At 47.3% G+C, this 22,428-nt stretch overlaps 1 protein-coding gene across 7 annotated transcripts in view; it reads right to left on the bottom strand.

Annotated features, from left to right (window-relative positions):
- The window catches only part of SYS1 (SYS1 golgi trafficking protein), a 32,044-nt gene extending 24,572 nt beyond the window's left edge, over nt 1–7,472 (bottom strand). For 6 of the 7 annotated variants that reach the window (XR_011570237.1, XR_011570238.1, XM_070801751.1 and 3 more), the window contains exons 1-3: nt 7,336–7,472; nt 6,879–7,120; nt 5,360–5,427 (exon numbers count right to left, since the gene is read on the bottom strand). Coding sequence is in view for 5 of the 7 variants with exons in the window: in XM_070801751.1 (XP_070657852.1) it covers nt 5,360–5,427; nt 6,879–7,040 (230 nt within the window). In the remaining 2 variants the exon portion in view is untranslated. Of the gene's footprint in view, nt 1–2,926; nt 4,192–5,359; nt 5,428–6,878; nt 7,121–7,335 lie in introns of those variants that run through there. The other variant, XM_019972460.2, reaches the window with a different exon arrangement.
- Nucleotides 7,473–22,428: the final 14,956 nt, after the last annotated feature.

Below are 22,428 nucleotides of genomic sequence, written 5' to 3'. Positions count from 1 at the left end.
TTGGAATATGAAATGCAGACGAGGTTGCTGAGGCAGACAGGCCTGGCTTCCTATCAGCTGTTTGATGCTGAGGAAAGCTGTTTATTCCTAAACCTCAGTTTCATTGTCTGCATAATGGGGAAAACAATGGTGCCGACGTCACTGGATTAAGTTAGAAACGTGTCACTTTATAGCACGTGGCACATAGGAGCTCAATACTTTGTTGCTGTACTTACGTTATGGGCACAGGCCTGTCCCCCGTCTACAGCCAAGGCTCCAAATAAAGGGGTCTCCTCTGTAAAATGGGGATGGGGTTGTGGTGTCTTAATCCTAACTGCTTAGATTCATGAATCACTTCTTACATATCAGACACAGTGCTTTACATATGACATCTCACTGAACCCTCACAAAAAGCCAGGGAAGTTCAACCCAGGGAAGGTTAAGTAGCTTGTCCAAGGTCTCACAGCTAGCAATGGGACTCCAGGACTTAACCGGGCATCCCATGGCCGCTCTCTAGAGCCTTCTAACATCGGGCCCCCTAGAATTCTCCCTGGCTTGGCCAGGTAGGCAGGATGAGGATTAAAGCTCTCAGCTCTCTATACCCCCTTGTCTCAGTACTGTTTCATCACCCTTTGCTACTTTCCTACAGAAAACCTCAAACAAGACAGCAGCTTTTTTAAAAAACTACATATGTGCTTTTAATTTGGCTGAGCCAGGGCTGTTACAGCATGTGGGATCTAGTTCCTCCACCGAGGACCAAACCTGTGCCCCCTGCCTTTGCAGCATGGAGTCTTAGCCACTGAACCACCAGGGAAGTCCTCCAAGGCAGCAGCGTTTAATTCCCCCTCCACAAGGCCGCTCTCTTTCGGGCCCAAAATTGGCCCCTAAGGCTCTGTGGTCCCTGGTCTAAGTGCTAACTGCCCTCTGGGAATGCCAGGAGGAAGCTACCCTGATCTGGGGAGTCACTGAAGAGAGTGTTAAGACTCACCTTCCAGGGGAAGTTAACCTGCTTTAATTGTCCCTCCCATAAGACTCAAGGGGACCTGGAGCTTCCCACCACCCCCACCCCCGGTGCCATTCTGGCCCCCGTTTGGCTCTGATTTGGACAGGCCCGCCTAGAACTAGGGGTTAGAGGCATTCTCTGAGTTAGACATCCCTTTCTCCCTTACCATCCTCCCTTCAGGTCATAAATTAGTCTGAGTACCAGCTATGTCCTAGTTCCCACTTCTCTCTCCAAATAGCTGGAGTTGAGTAGTGAACGGGAAGAATAGGGTGTCTAGCCATCACACTCCTACAAAGTCAAGAGCTACACCAACTCAGTGCGGGGGTGGAGGTAACTTTCTGATCTCGGTATTCTTCTTTATCCTTTGGAAATAAAATCATTGCAGACATCCTCATGTTCACTTGAAAATCTGTGGCCATGTTTAATGTACTGCCTATTAGTTTTTCTTGGAAAACAAGTAATATTTACAATGCTTTTTACATCCTTAGTATTTACAACAATACAGTAGGATGAGAAAGTACGATTACAAAGTACAGATGGTTTAACCAATAAGAATGTAACCATTCTTGACTATTAATGTCTTCAAAATGAGTTTACTAATTTCATTACTGAAACCCAAATCCTGGCCTGCCAGCTCCTAATGTAACCTTGGGCAAGTTCCTTACAGTTTCCTCACCTGTAAGACACAGATGGTTTTCCTACTTCTTTTTTTCGGTTGCACCAAGCAGCATATGGGACCCTAGTTCCCCAACCAGGGATCAAACCCGTGCCCTCTGCACTGAGACTGTGGAGTCTTAACCACTGGACCACCAGGGAAAGTCCCAATACTTCCTGCTTGTGAAGACTGTCGGGAAGATTAAGTGAGCAAGGAGACGTACAGCACTTAGTCTACTGTTGGACATCTCTTGTACTCAGTGGATGCTATTTCTTCCTCTCTGGAATTTGCCTCTAGACACTGCTTTGTCACTTTAGAATTCACCAACATCTCAGTAAAGTGGCAGCTTAGTCATTATATTATTAAAAAAAAAAAAAAAAAAAACACGTTGGCTCCCCTGACTTTTGGCAGTTTCCAAAAAAGATCCAACTGACACTCTGGGGGCAGAGGCCCGTCATCAGAGAAGACATGCAGCAGGGTGTCACGAGCCCTTGTGGGAAAGTCCCAAAGAGGTGCGCCACCACAGCTGGAGCAACCACCACAGCTGGCCACGTGACGGGAGGGCTCTGAGGCTTTCCTCAAAATAAAGGGAGTCACCTGCCTGTGGTGTCTCTGGTGTCTGGAGGAAACCCACTGACACAGGGGAAGCCATCTCAGCCCGGTCTCACCTCCTGGACTCTGCAGCCAGGATTAGCGGCCCATTAACAACCCGCTCCCTCCCTGCTTGGCCAGGGTGCCCTGTTTCTGAGGCGCCTCACCCGAGCCTTTTCCCAGCTTCTGCCCGGGCACGTTCACTCTTCAGCTTTCATCCTGTCAGCCTCCACTACCTATCCCGCGAGGCTGGGAGCCAGGAGGCTGGAAAGGCTTCCGGGGGAGACGGCACAAGTTCCCATCTGCGTAGCCCTAACTCTGAAAGAGGAACTCCGTCAACTCGCTCAGGGAGGCTGCGGAGGGCCCGAGGGGAGCAGCAGTGGTTTCTATGAGGAAGTGGGTCTAGACCGGTGTGTTTCACTGGGCACAGTCAGAAATCACTGGCAAGTGGGAAAGGCATCCTGAGTCATGGTAGTTTGCCCAAGGCAAAGCGGAGAAGGCTGCAGGTCGGGGTGGGACACAGGAGTTCCCTGCACTCCATGTTTTAACCAACTGGAGGAACACCTGGGCTCAAAAAGGGGAAAAAAAAAAAAAAAGGTGGCCTAATAATTCTTTATAGCCCCTGGCTCTAATGAATGTCTGACTGTGCTGACCCCTCCCAGTCCCAAGCATGGCATTATAAAATAAAGCGCAGGCAGAACCGTGGAAAATACTGTATTTATGTACACAGGAAGGGCAACTGCAAGCCCCCCCACAGAGGACACTCCACCTCAAAGAAAAACCTTGGTAGCAAATTCCTATCTCCTTCGGTACAATCAAGTACACCTCAAGCTGGAAGGCTGGGCTCCTTGGGTCTGGGGCGCTCACAGTTCCCTCCCACTGTGGGATTCCAAATAAGGCAGGAAAAGGGAACTACCACCAGAACGGAGGTCCTGTGGGAGCTGGAGTGCCTGGTCATTCCTAGAGAACAGGTCGTGACTCCAGGTCAAACACGAGATGGGCAGCAATGCTGGGATTCTTCTCTGGGTCCTCTGGCCCGCTATGTGGAAAGCTGGCAGCAGGGTGGGGACCCAGTAGAGAGAACCGGAAGACAGTCACGGGGTTCACGGGGGGTGTGTGCGCATGCGTGCAGCAGAACACAGGTTGTGCGTTTTTTGGGTTTTCTTTTTTTTGCTTGATGCCTCCACCTGCCATTCTCTGCCTGACAGCAGCCTGCTACTTACTGGGCACCTAGATCTCTTTCTGTGGCTTTGGATCCAGACACCAAGGGTTGTTCCAACTGAACAGCCGCAGTCAGGGCAACGTGGAAACGGTATGTAACTGCTGTCCCAGGAGGTAAGACAGATGGCTAGAAGAGTGGTTCACTCCGATCAGGTATCTTTGATTTTTTTTTTTTTTTTCCTTTTTAAAATAACAGGCTGGTGACAGGTATGGTGGCTCAAGAGTGACATGGTTCCGATTCTGCTATGACCCTGAAAGAGGTGCCCACGCCGACCTCCCAGACACCAAGGCTTCCGCGGACAGAGGTGGTTCTTGCAGCTCTGATCCTGCCCCGCTACCCACCTTCTTGACGGGGACCTCACTCTCTCCCCGACACCAACCAAGACTTCACATTTCCCGGGTTCCTCTCAGGCCTGGGCTGGACCTCATCTGGCGGTCCGAGCAGCCCAAGGGGTTGGAGGGGTGGTCAAGTGCCCAGCAGGGTATCCAAAGGACCCAACACTACACACTGGACTTCGGGGCTGAGTTGAGGGGGATCTCCTTGAGCTCCGACCGCATGCATAGGTACTCCCCGATGACAGCCATGAGTGCAATGCACACGGCCTGGACCAGCCACCAGGTCAGCGCCGAGGGGAAACGGGAGCTGTAGAGCCAGCAGCCCAGGAGGTGAAAGAAATGGACAGTGACCGTGAAATCCAGACACTGCTTCCCTCGCCGGATGAAGTACAGCAAGCCCAGGGCACTGTGGGGAGAGGACGGCAGTGAGCTGTCACTGGGTTGTCCTGGCCTTCGATTAGCATATCTGGGGGAGTGTGGGGACACAGGATGACAGCACAGGGGTCAGAAGCAAGCGAGAGAAGTGGGAGGCAGGGGTTACATGTCAGATGCCCAGAGGAGCCCGGCGGGTAGTGCTGAGAGTAAGTCAGGCGGGTAAGGAGGAAAATGTATGAGCATGACGATCAGGGCAGCTGCCACTCAAGGCGCTCCGAGAGACTGGGGAGGACTGTGGCACCACGAAGCAGACATGTTCCATTTAAAGTGGGGCCTAAAGCGAGACAAACCACCAGGCTAGAAGGCTGGCCTGGAATCGGATGATCATCCCATTTTCTTAAGAGACGCCTGAAATCTAGATTTTTAATATAAAATATCCTGATTTTCAATTAAGTGGGAAAAAAAAATCTTAAACCCCCTGCATGGGTTGACAACTGGGTAAGTCAAACAGAACCTATCTGGGAGCCAAATCCAGGTTACAGTCACCCCACCAATGTTCAACCTCCAGTGAAAGGTCAAGAATAGCAACGTGCAAGGCACTGTTCAAAGTACCTCCTGTGAATGAACTCGTGAAACCCTTACCATTATGAGGTGGGTAATATTATTAGCCTCATTTTACTGGTGAAGAAACTGGGGCTTAGACAGATTAACTTGTCCACAGTCACTAGACTAGTGGTAGAGCTGAGAGTCAAAGCCAAGTGAGTCAGCCTCTAGAGCCTAAGCTCTTAATCACTTCACTTAAACTGCCTCTCAGTCCAAGTCCTCAGCGTACAAGTGAGGACCTGACGCCCAGAGAGAAGGGAAGGAACTTGGCTGATGGCACATGGGCCAAGAATAGAATCCAGTTCTCCTGACTCCCAGTCCAATCCTTCCCTCACCTCATTCCACATCAGTGAAGTGATCTGAGAGGGAAGCAGTCCCCGGGCAGCATGCTCAGAGTGACATAAGAGCTTTCCAGCCAAGTCAAAACAGTGGTGGAAGAAATCCTAAGACGGAGCCAGTCCCAGAACTGGTCTCCGCCACCCACATTAGTCCACCTCTACCCAGGAACAAGTGCCAGCCTGTGTCAGGTCCAAATCAGAAAGTTAGTTCCAGCGCTAAGACCCCAAAAGCTGGACAGGAAAACTGGTGATACTCACCAGGTGAGGGCATTGAGGACGAAGGACATCGTGGAGAGCCGGCCTGGAGGGGTGGAAAAGCCCAGGATCTGAGGGGGAAATCACAAATGGAAATACGTTGGAGGAGAAAATTGGCAGAGCCCCTAGGCTCCAGGATCCCCCTCCAAGGAACAAACATCCTGCTGGGACCACAAGAAGCCAATACGCCCCTTCATCTGTATGGCGGCCTATTTCTTAGCCTATTTCTAAGCTGCTTTTACAGACATCCAACACTGTATCTCACCCGACCCCTCAGAGTAGCCAGGAAAGGATCACTATCCTCATTTTACAAAGAAGGAATAAAAACCCAAAGAAGTTAAGTAACTTGCCCAAAGTGATACAGTAAGTAAGCAGCATAAAAATTGGAACGGTATTCAGCAAACTATGGCCCCAGGGGCCAGGCACTTGTTTTTGTAAATAAAGTTTTATTGAAACACAGTCACACCTATTCACTTAGTATTGTCCATGGCTGCTTTTGTGCTATGATGGCAGAATTGAGTAGCTGTGACCTAAAATCTTGCCCTTTACAAAAAGGTCTGTCAACTACTGGTCTAGAATTCAGGTGGTGTGCATGAGATAGCTCTTCAACAAACCCTCAGATTTCCACATGTCCTTCTCAGGAGGACAGAGCCTCCTAAGAGGATACTACTAGGCACCTGGTAGGTATGCAGCTTCCATCACTATTGTTACAGTACTATCAATACTGAACACCTACACTCTTTCAGCATGCAACACTAACATTCATTACTCCATAGTATCCTCACAATAACCTCATAATATTATTTTTAGTGTTGTCGTTACCTTTTTTGGATAATAACTTGCTTACTATTATCTCTTTTGGGATAGTAACTTGCCCAATGGCTACACAGAAGATAAGCAGGAGAAAAGATTCCATCCCAAATCTCCTGGCTCCAAGAACTGTTATTATTATTACATACCACATCTGCCTCTGTGAAGCTAACACTTCTCTGCCCTCCGTTACACTTTTACAAAGCACTTTCTTATTCCCAGGCCCCTCTGGGTCTCATAACATTTGCTGACGATTATTTTATTCCGGAAGAGGAAACAGGCTCAGAAAGATGAAGCAACTTGCCCAAAGTCCCACAGCTGGTATGTTTCAGCCTGGGCTGGACACTAAGCATTCTGAATCCAAAGCCAGGCTCTGTGTACTGCAGTCCACGGCCTCCGTGCTAGCGGTCTCAAGATTTTGCAGACAGGAAAAATGATGGTTCAGAGAGAGGACAACACTTGCCCCAGGTTACACAGCTAGTACGTGTAACTTAAACAGAGGCCTGACTCCAAAGTCTAGGCAGTTCCCACTATACCTCCAAGAACGCTCTTTTACCCATTCCCCCCGCCGCAATTTGGCACCCGACATCCTTGGGCTTAAAGAAGTGAAGTCACTTCCTCAGTGTCAGGTGGTCCAGCCAGGTCTGGAGCCTGGTAGTGTCAGACCACCAGGTGAGGCCGAAACGCCGCCCGCGCCAGCCCGGGATCCTACCTCGGCGTCGAACACCTGGTCCAGCGAGGGGCTGCTGTGCACCAGCCCGTCCACCAGCGCCAGCCACAGGCCCAGCGAGCCGTAATAGACGGTCTGCATCAGGACGATCTGAGACAGGATCAGCAACGGGTCCCACACGTAGCTGCGGAACTGGCCCGCCATGCCGGCGCCTGGGGCCCGGCCGCCGCCCGGGCCCGGGTCAGCGCCGCCGCCGCGCCATGGGCCCGGGGCCGCCCCTGCACCTGCGAGGACACACGCCTGCCCTCAGACAGCCCGCCGTCACCATGACAACGTCGCCCCGCCCGGGAGGAGGGACTGGGATGGAGGCGGCGAGCCCATTCCTGGAGAGGGAGGGAGGACGAGGCGGACAGACCCATTCCCAGCGTGAGGGGAAACCCTGCCCGTTCCAGCTTGCTCGGGCCCCGCTCGTCCTCGAGCTCCTGTGGGGTTCACTCACCGGTTACGGTCTCGAGGATCCGAAGCGTCAGAGCGCGGCCCAGCCGCACCGACTAGCTACCGAAACGGTGCTGACAGTCAGGACCATGGAGGAGAGGCCCTACTGGCCTAGAGAGGCAAAGGTCCACCGGCTGCAGCGGGTGTAGCGGCTGCGTAGGAAGGAAGCGTTTCCGGGGTGGAGGGGGCGGGGCTGAGATTGCGCAGGCGTGGTGCCAAACAAAGTAGGGCAGCCCGGAAATGAGATGTGCACATGCGCACAAGAAAAAATGAAGGCGAACGGAAGTATGGCAACAGAACGTAGAGCTTGCTTGCCCTCTAGAGGAGAATGTTGAGGAAAAAAAAAAAGGGGGGCGGCGAGAGCAGACGGTTGAGGAGTGGCAAAGGGCGAGGGAAAGATGTTTGGGAGTTAACGAAATGATAACGTCCATTCTGTTTTCAGCCTAAACTCCCAACATCTTTCTCCTAGTTATAGGCTAGGATAGCTTGAAATGAACCAGCCAGCAAGTCCACACCTGATTTTGCCACTGTTTCTGGTTTATAGATAATTAAAACTAAGGGCCAGAGAAGGAAAGCAACATCACTGTCTCAAAGATATAGGGTTAGTGACAGAATTCAGGTGGGGATTTCCCTGGTCATCCAGTGGTTAAAACTCCCGGCCTCCAGTGCAGGGGGCAGGAGTTCTATCACTGGTGCAGAAGCTAAGATCCCGTATGCAACATGAAACGGCCAAAATAACAAACAAACAAAAAGCCTGTTTTAAAATTCAGGTGCTTCCAATACCGCAGCACTGATTTTATGCCCTACTGAGTGTCAGGAAGATTTGTACATGTTAAAATGAGACCGTCCTTGTCCTCAGTCACAACTTAGCTATGTTAGAAGACACGGTAGTGGGTCTTTTATAATGTAGATATTCAGTTATAGCTGTATATCCATTTATATTTATAATGGGTGAGGGTAGCGGGGAGGCCCAGGCTCTGAAGTCATACCTGGAAGCAGATCCTGACGCTGTTGGCCGCCATAACTCTTTCCTCTCTAACCTCTTCTGAGTCCAAACAGTGTGGACATTCAGTAAATATTTGCTGAATAAGTCAAGAATAGAGAAAGGGCAACAGCAAGTTGATGAGTCATTTTACTCCTGCCTCAGCCAACCAAACCCCCTTGATTTTCTTGATCGTAAGTTCTCCTCTGGAATGGAAAGAAGGGAAGTAACTGGTTCCAGGAAAAGAATTCAAGTTTTTGACAGCTTGCCATACTAGCTGGGTGACTAGCAAGTCACTTCCTTCTTTAAACCTCAGCTTCCCTGTTTATGAAATGAGGAGTTGGACAAGATTAATGTTTTCCATCATTTAATCTACCCTCTGCTAATTATTTTCACATTAAAAAAAAAACTTTTCAAAGACCCATATAACTTGCCAACCAGAACTTCTGAACAGCATGTGATAACCATGTTATCACCTTGAGTTGATCCAATTCCAGACAAAGGTAAAGAAACTTGAGATTCTATCAAAAGTAGATGTGTGACTTCCCTTATCATTTGGAAATATTGTAAACAGTTCCCTTGGACTCCGGTTTGGAAGTCATTAAGGCTCAAAGATTTCTGAGGTGCTTACCAGCTCAACAGTTCTTTTAAGCACCTTGTTTCAGCTCAACAAATCTCTCTGGTCTATTAATGACTCACATGATCTAGTGCTTCTGAGAAAATATCTTCTGTTTATTAAGTATCTATGTGATCTTGTTTCATCCTCATAATTAGAGAAGATATGGGAATTCCCTGGCAGTCCAATGGTTACGACTCTGCACTTTGACTGCCAAGGGCCTGAGTTCAATCCCAGTTGGGGAACTCAGATCCCACAATGGCTAGAATAATAATAACAATACTAATATAATCAGAGAAGGTAATATTATCCCCCACTTTAAAGGTGAGGAAACTGAGGTTCCAAGATGGGGCATGACTCTACTCAGGTCAGAGCTCATAAGAGGTTGAGCTGGGATTCAAATCCAGGACATCAGACTCTGAATACCAAGATACCATTCCAGACTTTTAAAAAAGAGAAAGAAAAGGGACTTCCTTTTTATTGGCACAGTGGATAAGAACTGCCTGCCAATGCAGGGGACCCGGGTTTGATACCTGGTCAGGGAAGATTCCCCGTCTCTCAGAGCAACTAAGCCTGTGAACCACAAATACTGGCCACGACTAGTGAGCCTGTGAGCCGCAAGACTGAAGCCCGCTAGCCCTAGAGCCTTCACAAGAGAAGCCACCATAAAAAGAAGCTTGCGTGCCTCAACAAAGAGTAACCCACACTCACTGCAAGGAGAGAAAGCCCATGCACAGCACCAAAGACCCAGTGCAAACAAAAATAAAATCAAACAAATGAATAGATAAAAAGAGAGGAAGGAAAGAGACAGTGAAATATGTGATGGGATGGTGGGAAGGAGGAAAAGGAGAAGTGAATCCCTAGGCTTAAGTGGTTCTGGGGGTGTGGGGTTAAGAAGAGATTGAGGCAGAGTTTCCAGAAAAATGCTTGAGAGATTCAACTTGGTTTTGGTAGGCAGCTTCCTCTTTCTTCCGAGTGCTGGATGGTGTGGCTCTTCCTGAGTCTGGCCCCCTCAACTGACAACTGGCCCTTCTCCACTCTGTCTCCTCCCTTGGAGGGAAGGCGTTCCCTCCCCTTTCTCCTGAAATGGAAAATGAAGTTGGTGTCTGAGTCATCTGGATCCTGGAGCTCGCCACTGGGAAACCCCCGTGGACCTGCTGAACAGCCTCTTGCAGTTTTCTTTTCCCTGTAGAATCTCAGCTCTTGAATCCCTCCCTCTCCAAGGCCCCGGAAACGGGCACCATTCCAAGTCATAATTAGGGTATGAGAAGGAAACCAAGTGCTGGGGAAAACCACAGTCATACTCTTGGCCAGGCTTCCTGGCCCATTTTGAGAATTTGACTATAGGTGGCTTGGAAAAGGAGAATGAGCTTTGGGTTCAGACCACAAAGCCGGTGCAAAGGCCCCACTCACTTGCCACGTGACGTTGGGCAAGTCCCATGTTGAGTCTTAGTATCACAAACTGTCCAATCAAAGTGGGGCATTGGACTCCAACTTCCAAACACAGCCAATGGCCCTGTGCCATTTGAGTCACCTGAGGGACACATACAGTCAGATCCCCAAGCCTTGTTGCCAACTGAAGTCTGAATCTCCAGGAGTGTAGAAACTTCTAAGAGCTCCCCAGATGATTCAGAGGTACACCCACATTCGATCATTACACAATGAGATGATCTGTCATTGACCTCAAACTAATTCTCCTGCTAGTAGAAAATTACGCTGTGACCTTGCCTTATCCACGGCTCCCTTTGGGCCTCAGTGGGGGAGGTTTTGTACCCACCTCCCTCCCCTGAGTCTGTAATATGGACTAAAATAGCTCATCTCCAAGGACCTTTCCCACAGTGCCAAGTTTGTAGTTTCCAAACTTATGAATGAAATGTTAAACTTTTAGGTCAGAGGCAGAATGACAAATAGCCATGCTGGAACAAACTGTCCTCTGCGCCCAGAGGAAGAGAGAGCCTCTGGTCACTTGGTCATTGATGTCACTCCCACACTGGGCTCCCACTGTGGGCACCCAAGCACAACTCCTGCTGGGATCCACTTTCCAGCTCCACCTCTGTCAATCCTTTGGGAAATGCCCTCCTAGAGGTCTGTGGACCTTGGAACTCTGGTAGTCTTTGAATACTAGGTCTCCTGCTGTCTAGCTGGGTGGCCTTGGGGAAGTTACTTTATCTCTCTGAGTCTCAGCGTCCTCCTCTGTGAAATGGGAGTCCGAATAGCGCTCACGTGCTGGGCTGTCCTGAGAATCAGATGTGTGCCAGGCAGTGTCCCACTGCCGGATACGTAGTCAGTGTTATGTAAACATCAGCGGTATTAATTATTGTTATTATTTCTTCCCTTGGAATGTGGGAGTGGTAAAAGCTGTTCTCCCAGATTTATGGCAAAGATCTAAGTAGATAACAGACAGAGTGAGCCCTGAGGGAGCCCCAGTGCCTGGTATACAACAGGAGCTCAGTAAATGTGATACCTTCTCTTTCTAATCCCATCCCACCCCAGAGGTCTCCAAGCCCCTCCCTTTCTCCCTTCTTCCTCCCCAAGGTTGCCCTACAGCCCCCCGAGCACGTGATCTTTTTCAGGGAAGATTTGCGGGAAAACACTTCAGGGAGACAAGTGTCTCAGGTTTTGCAACTCTGCGCTTGCATATTTTGGAAACTCCATGTGGGAGGCTAGTGTTTGGCTGTCTGTCCTCTGCCTCGGTGATCAACCTGGACTCTGGCCAGTGAGTCACTCTCTTAGGAGAGAAACCGGAGAGGGCTCGTTCACCACCTGCTTGTTTTTTCTTCTGGATTGAGAACCCCTTGTTACCTCCAGGGTTTTAAGGGCTGTGTGTTCCTCTGTTGCTGGGGAAGGATGTTTGCTGAGCACCTACTGTGTGCCAGACACTTATATTATCTCATTTAATCTTTATTTGATTTCCAAAACTGGCCTGTGAACTGTAGAGACAATGAATAGTCCCGCTTAACAGACGAAGAGCCTGAGGCTGAGAAAAAGGACCCTGTTTACCCAAGACCACACTGCCAGTGACAGTAGAGCACGAACCCCAACCCAGCCAGCCTGACTCCACGCACACCTGTTCCCAGTGTACGATAGAAAGTGCACTGAATGTTGCAGTTTACACCGAGCTTTCATTTTTATTTATGTATTTATGGCCGCACCACACGGCACGTGGGATCTTAGTTCCCTGACCAGGGATCGAACCTGGGCCCCCTGCACTGGAAGTGCGTAGTCTTTACCACTAAAGACCATGAGTCTTAACTACTGGACCAATAGAGCTTTCACTTACTTGATCTCATTATCCCAACAGCCATGGGGAGGTAGGTATACACATTTTCTCCATTTTACAGATGAGGAAACCAAGGCTCGGAGAAGGAAGTGACACAACTGTATACACAGCTGGGAGGTGGTCGGTCTTGTCAGTTGGAATGATCAGAGTAAAGAACCCTCTGGAGTGCTCATCTTTCCTCTCCAGCCTCCCACTTCTGTACTTCAGAGGCAGTCAAGGAGCTGGTTTTCTGTGTTTTGTGCTCCGCGATCAGTGCTTTGTACAGATCACATCTCGGTGAAGGATGGACCATGTCAAGCATTCCAGCTGGGCCTCCAAGCAGAGAAGGTGTTGTTTCTCTTGAATCAAGAACTCTTCTCCAGGGCTTTCCCTGGTGGCTCACTGTTAAAGAATCAGCCTGCCGATGCGGGAGACGTGGTTTCCATCCCTGGTGCAGGAAGATCCCACGCGCCACAGAGCAACTAAGTCCATATGCTGCCATTACTGTGGCCTGGAGCCGTAACAGGAGAAGCTACCACAGTGAGAAGCTAGTGCGTACAGAGAAACTAGAGAGTAGCCCACGCTCACCACAACTAGAGAAAAGCCTGTGCAACAATGAAGACCCAGTACAGCCAAAAATCAATCCATCAATAATTTTTTTTGAAAGAACTCTTTTCCAGGGATTGATTACCCAGGTCAAAGACACCCTGCAGAGAATTGAAATTTTCTGAAACAGTCGCCCCAGCCCTTCAGGTTTTCTGACCCCACCCTGTACTATGCTCCCTGCCCCTCCCTAGAAATTGCTCCTTGCTCTGACCTTGAAGGATTCAGGGCTTTAGGGAGGAAAGATGTTTTTATTCATTAAAATTTCATTCAGCATTTACTATGTGCAAAAAAAAAAAAAAAACCTCTGAGTATACAGATAGAAATGATCAAAATGAGTAAGGAGAAGATCTGGGGGCTTCTGGGTGGCCCAGTGGTAAAGAATTCTCCTCCCAATGCAGGAGACACGGGTTCGATCCCTGATCCGGGAAGATCCCACGTGCTGCGGAGAGACTAAACCCGAGCAGCACCACAGCTACTGAGCCTGTGCTCTAGAGCATGGGAGCCACAGCCATTGAGCCCACATGCTGCAACTCCCGCAGCCCGTGTGCCCTAGAGTCCGTGCTCTACAAAAGAAGCCACCGCAGTGAGAAGCCCTTGCACTGCAATTGAAGAGTAGCTCCCAAGCACCGCAAAAAGCCCACCCAGCAACAAAGTCCCAGCACAGGTGAAAAGAAATAATTAAATTACTCGTTTAAAAAAAGAGAGATCTGTGACCTCCCAGAATTTATTTTCTCATGGAGGAGACAGACAATAAGCAAATCAACCAGCAATATAAAATTTAACATCAAGCGGTGAGAAGCACTTTGTAGAAAAACGGGGGTCAGGGGACAGATAGTCGAGGATGGAGGGTGAGAACAATCACTTCAGAAATGGCCGTCAGCAAAGCCCTCCTGGAAGAGGTGGCATTTATTTTTAAAATAAAAGAAAATTGAATAAGACATCACAATGAGTCAAGAATGGCAGTGAGATGGGGAGGGGAGGAAGAAGGGGGAGGCAGGTCCAGGCGGGTCCTCAAGGCAGACTGGAAACGTCTCTCTCTGGAGGTGCCAGCGGGCTTGGGGCTTCTCTCATTGGCTTTTCCTTCAAACATCATGACAGTCTCATGTTCATAAAGTCTCGGCAAGAGATGGTGTGGCCGACCCTGCCTGTCACCTCTGAGATCATAGTCTTCATTTCCAGGTGGGTCTTGGGGACCCCAAGCTTCCATCCTCTTTAAAGACATCAGATGGTCAGTCTCGCCCTCATTGTTGAGGTCAGGCTCCATGTACTTCTCTTTAAAGGCTGCAAGTTTTTCTGGCAGGTTGTCTTGATCACTGTACTTCTGGTCACAGAGGAACTCCTTTGAACCTGTTGCTGAACTCGACTGGCGTGGTGCGCACCAGGCTCCTGCCAGCTCCAAAGAGGTGCCGTTTAAGCAGAGATCTGATGGAAGCGAAGGAGGAAGCCAACTGGGGAGAATATTCCAGATAGAGGGAACTCAAGCGCAAAGCAGTGAAGCAGGAATGAGACTGGCATATTCACAGGAGAGCAGAGAAACCAGTGTAGCAGGACTGGAGTGGACAAAGGGAAGGACAGAGGTGACACTATCAGCCTCACCCAAGGATTGCCGGCTTACAGTTTATTTTCACTTTACAACCCTCCAGGAGGCAAACAGGTTTGCTTGGTGGAGGTAGGTGGGAAGAAGGGGGACAGGGGGCAGATTCACAAATATTGAGTGCTTGCTATGTTTCAGGCACTGTGCTAGCCTCTGGGTTTTTGTTTTGTTTTTTTTTTTGGCTGTGGCATGTGGGATCTTAGTTCCCCAACCGGGGATTAAACTTGCATCCTTCTGCTGTGGAAGTGCAAATTCTTGACCACTGGACCACCAAGGAAGTCCCAGTATCTAGGTATTTAAAACAGACATAGCTGGGTCTTCCCTGGTGGCCAAGTGGTTAAAATAGACAGTCCCTTTCTTCAGGGAGCTTCTAGCAGGAGAGATACACAATGAAGCAGGAAAATCAAGAAATAATTGAACAGGGCTTTCCTGGTGGCTCGTTGGTAAAGAATCTGCCTGCCAGTGCAGGAGAACAGAGTTCCATCCCTGATCAAGGAAGATCCCACATGCCCGCCGCAGAGCAAACCAAGCCTGTGTGCCACAACTATTGAGTTCTAGAGCCTGGGAGCCACAGCTACTGAAGTCCAAGTGCTCTAGAGCCCATTCTCCGCAACAAGAGAAGCTGCGGCAATAAGAAGCACACGCAGCACAACTAGAGAGTTGGCATCACCGACTCGGTGGACATGAGTCTGAGTAGGCTCCGGGAGTTGGTGATGGACAGGGAGGCCTGGCGTGCTGCAGTCCGTGGGGTCGCAGAGAGTCGGACACGACTGAGCGTCTGAACTGAACTGAACAATCAGAGAGTAGGCCCCCTGCTCTCTGAAACTAGAGAGAAGCCCACACAGCAACCAAGACCCAGCACAGCCATAAATAAAATTATTTTTAAAAAGATATAATTGAATAAATATAAACTGCAGTGAGTGCAATGAAGGAAGCCACTTAAAGAATTTGGACAGGAACATAATTTGGCCTCGGGGGGAATGTCTGTTTGAGGAAGTAGCATGGAAGGAGTGGCCCTGAAAGATGAGTGGTGCCAGCCAGGACAAGGATGCATCAGCACATTTATTACAACCCCGTGTCATCACACGCTCGTTCTCATTCACTGAAGGAGAAAGCAGACCTGAGACATGGGATGTAAAAATCGCCCACGTAATAAATCAAATGGCCAAGCCAGGTTTCAACCGGAGGTTCTTTACCTCACTGCCCTGTTACCTTCTGTCGCACCAACAGCTTTGGCTGTTTGCAAAGAGCAGATTCTGACTGCTGTGGCATCTAGGAAATAATTGTGCTATCTCTGCCTTGACCAGATGTGGCTAGAGGCTGGGGAAAAGGATTGCATGGGAACAAGGAAAGCTGAACAAGCTGAGCTGAATGATAGGTGAAGGGAAGTGATGGGCTAAAGTTTGGAAGTGCCCTGCTCCATTGCACTCCAGCCCTCGGCGCTGTGGGGTGTGAATCACATGGCACTGTGCCGACTACATCTAAGTGCCCAGAGGATGCTCTCTACCAAGGACTCAGAAGCAATAGGGTGTGATGGAAAAGAGCCCAGGGCTAGAAACCAAAGGATCTGGGTTTAGATGAAGCTCTGCAACCTGGGCAACTCATCATCTCTTTGAGTTTTTGTTCTTATTTTAAATGATTGTAATAACACCAGCCATGGGTACCCTCTAGGACTGTTTGGGGTGTACAGATGCTGTCAGTTGTGTGCAACTCTTTGAGACTCCATGGACTGTAGCCCACCAGGCTCCTCTGTCCATGGAGTTTTTCAGGCAAGAATACTAGAGTGTGTTGCCATTTCCTTCTCCAGTAGATCTTCCCCACCCAGGGATTGAACCCGTGTCTCCTGCAACGCAGGCAGATTCTCTACTGTCCAAGCCACCAGGGAAAGCCTATAGATGCATTGTGCTGTCCTGTGCTGTGCTTGCCTGCTCAGCCGTGTCTGACTCTTTTCGACCCCATGGACTATAGCCCACCAGGGTCCTCTGTCCGTGGAATTCTCCAGGCAAGAATACTGGAATGGGTTGCCAGACCCTCCTCTGGGGGATCTTTCCAACCCAGGAATCGAGCGCAGGTCTCCTGCATTGCAGGTGGATTCTTTATCATCTGAGCCACCAAGGAAGCCCAAGAATGCTGAATGGGTAGCCTATCCCTTCTCCAGGAGAAATTCCCAACCAGGGTCTCCTGCATTGTAGGTGAATTCTTTACCAGCTGAGCTACCAGGGAAGCCCATAGATCTCATTGAAGAACTACACAGCTTTCTGTGAATGTTGGAATTGTTAATATTTGTCCTTTTCTTCAGCCGTCAGAGTGGGAAACTGCAAGGAAAGCACAAATTGATTATGCAGGAAGTTCTCAGGGACCAATCTCTCTCCCAGCGTCTTCCCCTCTGCTCCTTTGAGGACAAGATACTTCAAAGATGATTTTATGGGGAGAACAGAAATGAGTGCTGAAAACTCAATGGGACAACACAGTGAGACGGAATCAAAGAAACCTGACCTCAATCCTGTATTAGTTAGCTGTTACTGCATAACAAACAACCACCAAATCTCAGGGGCTATCCACGATACCATGTATTTCTCAATGCTGGATTTGCAGGTCAGCCAGGGCAGCTTTGCTACAGCTTTGTTGTCATTTCTCCTCTCTAGGCCTGTTTTCTGTAAAATAGAAGTAATATTACTTTACAGAGTCAGAGTGAGGATGATGTTCCACCCTCCCTTTTAACTAAACATACCCTTTGCTTAGGATATGATAGACGCTAGATGGTGTTCACCCTCTAGGCCAGTTAGTAATCCAAGAAGTGGTCTGACCTGAAGGAGACAATGAAAGCTACTGGCCAAGCCAATCAGACTGGCTGTCCCCCAAATGCAGCGCAGAAGACAGAGCCAGTAAGTCTGTAAAAGAGACAGCGGCATACCTCCAGGAAGAAGAGATACCCTCAAATAAATACTGGGCAGGTTTCAAGAGCTGGAGATAAGTCTGCCAGCTCTTGGAGTCATCTCAGCTATTGATATCTTCCTTTCGGTTTTAGTCTTTAGCCCACCTATATCCTTCAGACAACCCCCAAGCCCTTTTTTTTCTTAAGGAGTCATAAGTAAAGCATTGCGCTTTGCACTTAGAAGCATTGTGCTAACGTGAAGAAGGTGCATATAAAGTTGCCAGCCTTGAACTTGGCATACAATAGGTTCTTAGCACCTGGTGGCTACTGTCCATTAATCAGGGAGCTGCTTAAGAGCAGGGATGGGATCTCTTGATTTTTCAAAAGGCCTTTCACATAGAAGATGTTTATTGGATAAATGACCAAATGAGTGAATTTCTATGCCTGAGCCCCTACGGAGAAACAGCCAAATGGCATTCATCATTTTATCCACACAGGGGCTCAGGATCTCTCTGTGGACAAGACAACTTCCCTGCTCTCGTGAAGGTTATGTCTGGTGTTGAAGTGGATGACAAACAAGAAAAAGGATCAATGTATGATGTCCGGTAAGGGAAGTGTTATGACAAAAAATAAAGGAAGGCAAGGAGAAAGAGGGACTGAAAGAGGGGAGGGCTGTTTTGAGAAGTCTTTAAAATACCTGTGGAAGCCGACTCACTGTTCCGGCCTTGGTTCACCTGTCTCACAATGGGGATGCTGTTGGATAGAACGGACTGGGAGGGTCCTTCTGAACCCAGTGTTCCCAGTTTCTGTGGTTATGCAAGGCAGTGGCTGGACATTCCATACAGCCTCTGGAAACCCCAGGCCGTCATTATCTGGAGCTAAAGAGAGATTTGCATGGAGCAAAGAGGACCAGGGAAGGTTGGTGCCATTCTGGGTGAGAGAAGGCCCCAGGGCTCACTCTCTCAGATGGTCTGAAAATAGTGACATGACTCCCTGTTATTTACTGTGTGTGAAGAGCTGTTGGGGAGGGAACTTTCCAACTCGAGATTCTCAGAGGGAGACCTCTGTGATCATAACAACAGGTAACATCTCTGTGTAGGGTATGTGCTAAGAACTATACTCTCAACACTCATGATATAAGAACCATAAGGACTCCCAGGTTACAAATGAGGAAACTGGGACACAGAGAGGTAAAAGGCCCCACCCCACACAGCCAGGATTATAGCCCAGATCTTTCTGAGCCTGAAGCCTGGACTCTTAATTTCTAACAATAACATGAGCAAGAAAATGATGACTGCTCAAGGAGAGAGACAGACGTGGTACAAGATGTCTTAGGGGAAAGAGAGATGAGAGCTATAAGGAAAAGAGTGAGGGATCTGAGAAGGCTTCCTGGAGGAGAAGGCATTTGAGGTGGGCCATTAAGGATCAGATTGGTTGTAGTTTCTTGGGCTTGATGTCTCAGTCTAGAGGAGGGAATTGGGAACTTTGGTTCTACAAACTTTAAACTACTGCATTTGGTTTTATAGGAGCCAAGGAAAAAAAAAAAACCTGTTAGAGCTTTTTAAAGGGGCTTAGAGCAAGTTGCTTTTAACTCTTTGAGGGTCAGGACTTCTTTGTGGATCTGAAGAGAAACTCTGAAATTACATGCCCCAGAAAACTTTACACGGAGACACATACTCAACAGAAGTAGGGACCATCCATGAACTTTTAGCCCCAATCCAAGAAACACAAGTTAAAATCCTGTTTTAAAATTCACAAATTACTACATTCACACATGTTGGATGCCTTCAGAGAGATTCTCAGAACTTCGGCAAGCAGAGATTAATTTCTTAATTTCAGAAGGTTAGGATAGATTTATAGAAGAGCTTCTATTAATTGTCTCAACTTAGCATGCCTCAGTCTCTTCTGCTAGTTACTTTCTAATGGAAAAGCTATGTACTTCCTGGCATATTTTTCAGTTGACAGCTAACCTTGTTCATCAAAAGTTTGCATAGTTAAAAGGTTGTAATTTCCAACATGTTGTAAATTCATACCTTAAAAAGAAATGGTTATATCATTCTTAAATGTATGTATCCAGTTAAGTACCCTAGCAATTTGATAGCCACAACTGTCTATTAAAAAATATATATATTTATATATTTTTAATATTATATTTTTTAAAATATATTTTAAAAATATTATATTTTTTTAAAATATACATATGTTTTTATATATATATGTGGGGACTTCCCAGGTGGTCCAGTGGCCAAGACTCCATGCTCCCAATGCAGGGGGTCTTGGTTTGATCCCTGTCAAGGAACTAGATCCCACGTGATGCAACTAAAACTCCTGCATGCCACGACAAAGATCTAAGATCCGGAGTGCCACAACTAAGACACAGCACAGGCAAATTAAAAACAAAATTGAACAAGCTGTTTTAACAGTGCAATTTTACATCATTCCTTTTTCTACTTGAACTCAAATTTCTATTCCATGTTCCCCCACAATATTTTACAACAGTGTATTTTTAATGTTTAAATGACATATGGATAATTTTATCATAACTCTCTGCACATATTTATTTACTTATATGTAAATTGGATCATTATTTACTTTCTGTGACTTTAACACTAGGCACTAATTTTTCTATTATTACAGTTATCATATAAATGTAATTGATCAAAACAATATAATGACTTCACTGGTAGTCCAGTGGTTAACACTTGGTGCTGGGGACATGGGTTTGATCTCTGGATAGGGAACTAAGGGCTTCCCAGGTGGCCCAGAGGGTAAAGAAATCCACCTGCAATGCAGGAGATGCAGCCAGATGTGGGTTTGATCCCTGGGTTGGGAAGATCCCCTGGAGGTGGCATGGCAACCTGCTCCAGTATTCTTGCCTGGAGAATCCCATGGGCAGAGGAGCCTGGTGGGCTCCAATCCATAGGGTCAGATACAACTGAAGTGACTGAGTATACACACACGGGGAACTAAGATCCCACATGCCGCTTGGCACGGCCAAAAAAAAGAAAGAAAAAAGTACACATATTTCCATTTTTAAAACTCAGAGGAGAAAATTTAACCCTTAATTGTGCTATAATTGACATAAAATAAATGACATATTTAAAACATACATTTGGACACATGTATACACTCATGAAACCACTCCTACAAACGTAGACAAATAATTATTTAACAGAAAAAATAAAAAAGGAAGCTTCCCCCACCCCCACCAATGAGTCACATTTTCCTGGATGAATGTTGCTTGCGCTAGAATGAGGTAGATTTTTTGCAATAATTTTATTCCCATGTTTGGTTGTTGTTTTTTTTTTTTTTTGGTCAAAGTGGTGTACTGAAGCCAGCTTGTACTAATTCAGTTTGCGGGAATTTGTGAATAGTTGTTTCACAAAATGACTCCTGAAAACTAAATTATATGAACTTGCAATTAAATTATCTGTGTTAAAGACAAAGGAAATAAGTACTCAGCACACTCATCACTTACTAATTATTTCCCTACATTTTACTGTTATCTACACTCTTGATATTATCTGCCTCTATTGTATTTGTGTGGTGGAAATACTGCTTATCTGTCACCAACTCAGTGATATCACCTTGGTTGCTTGAAATCAGCCCAGGAGTAGTAGTATTTACACCATAGAAATTGGCAAATGGTGCAAGTTAGCACTTCCCACCTTCCCGGACGTATTGTTACACGTTTACCAGCACGGGGCTGGCAGTCAGTGCTGAGAAGCCTTCAACTTAATGAAGATGGTGGGAACAAAAGGAGTCTTGTTAGAGCGATGTGATGACAGGTAACTGAAATTGCATAGTGAAAAAATTATTTTTAATGATCTAGCTACTGACAACTAGATTAGACCTTATCCTTCCATTCTGTGGAAATCAAGAATTGCAAAACCCATCTGACTTGCAAAAGGATTTCTTATTCTGACATAAAAGTCATTTATTTTCCTGGTTTATTTCCAAATCCTAAGGAGGAATATTGAGAAGAGCTGAAAATAATTGCTGGCCTTTAAATATGTAGAGAAAAACATGGTCTCCGTTGGAAGCTTACTTTACTGTCAAGACTCTGCTTCAAAAAGATTTTTCATCCTTTGATAATAATTAAGGGATGGAGAAGGCAATGGCACCCCACTCCAGTACTCTTGCCTGGAAAATCCCATGGATGGAGGAGCCTGGTAGGCTGCAGTCCATGGGGTCGCGAAGACTCGGACACCACTGAGCGACTTCACTTTCATTTTTCACTTTCATGCATTGGAGAAGGAAATGGCAACCCACTCCAGTGTTCTTGCCTGGAGAATCCCAGGGACGGGGGAGCCTGGTGGGTTGCCGTCTATGGGGTCACACAGAGTCAGACACCACTGAAGCAACTTAGCAGCAGCAGCAGCAAGGGATGGAAAAGAGGAAGTTATTCCCAACTCTCCACAAAGTATATCAATTCATTATATGCCAACAGGGGCCAAATACTCTGCTTCTGAAGCCATGCTTCAGTCTTGGAAAGATAGATTTATATGTACGTATATCTTTATGGGATATATATATATATATATATATGTATATATGCCGTAAAGATATAAATATGTGCCATTGGTGTGCGTGCCAAGCTGCTTTAGTCGTGTCCTACTCTTTGCGACCCTGTGGGATTCTCCAGGCAAGAATAATGGAATGGGTTGCCGTGCCCTCCTCCAGGGGCTCTTCCCCACCCAGGGATCCAATCCATGTCTCTTTTGTCTCCTGCACTGGCAGGTAGGTTCTTTACCACTAGCGTCACCTGGGAAGTCCCATATGCCATATATATATATATGTATATATATATATATATGTGTGTGTGTGTGTGTGTGTGTGTGTGTACGTATACAAATATGTATGTATGTATACATCCCCTGGCACTTTGATTGTCATATGATACTTCCCCCTAATAATTCCAATAGTACTTGTACTTGGGACTTCAGAGGATTTTACCAAACCCTTCCTCACACACACACACACACACACACACACACACACACACACACAGAAAGTAAGGAGGACATGCAGAGGGTAATGTGAGCATGAAACTGTCTTATACAAAAGGTGGGATCTGGGAATTAGGATAAACTTGCCAGAGACTTTCCTGGTGGTCCAGTGGCTAAGACTCCAAGCTCCCAATGCAGGGATGCTGGATTTGATCC

Source organism: Bos indicus, chromosome 13 (genome assembly GCF_029378745.1).
Source record: "Bos indicus isolate NIAB-ARS_2022 breed Sahiwal x Tharparkar chromosome 13, NIAB-ARS_B.indTharparkar_mat_pri_1.0, whole genome shotgun sequence".
NCBI classification, from domain to species: domain Eukaryota; kingdom Metazoa; phylum Chordata; class Mammalia; order Artiodactyla; family Bovidae; genus Bos; species Bos indicus.
This window is presented reverse-complemented; position numbering and strand designations above follow the sequence as displayed.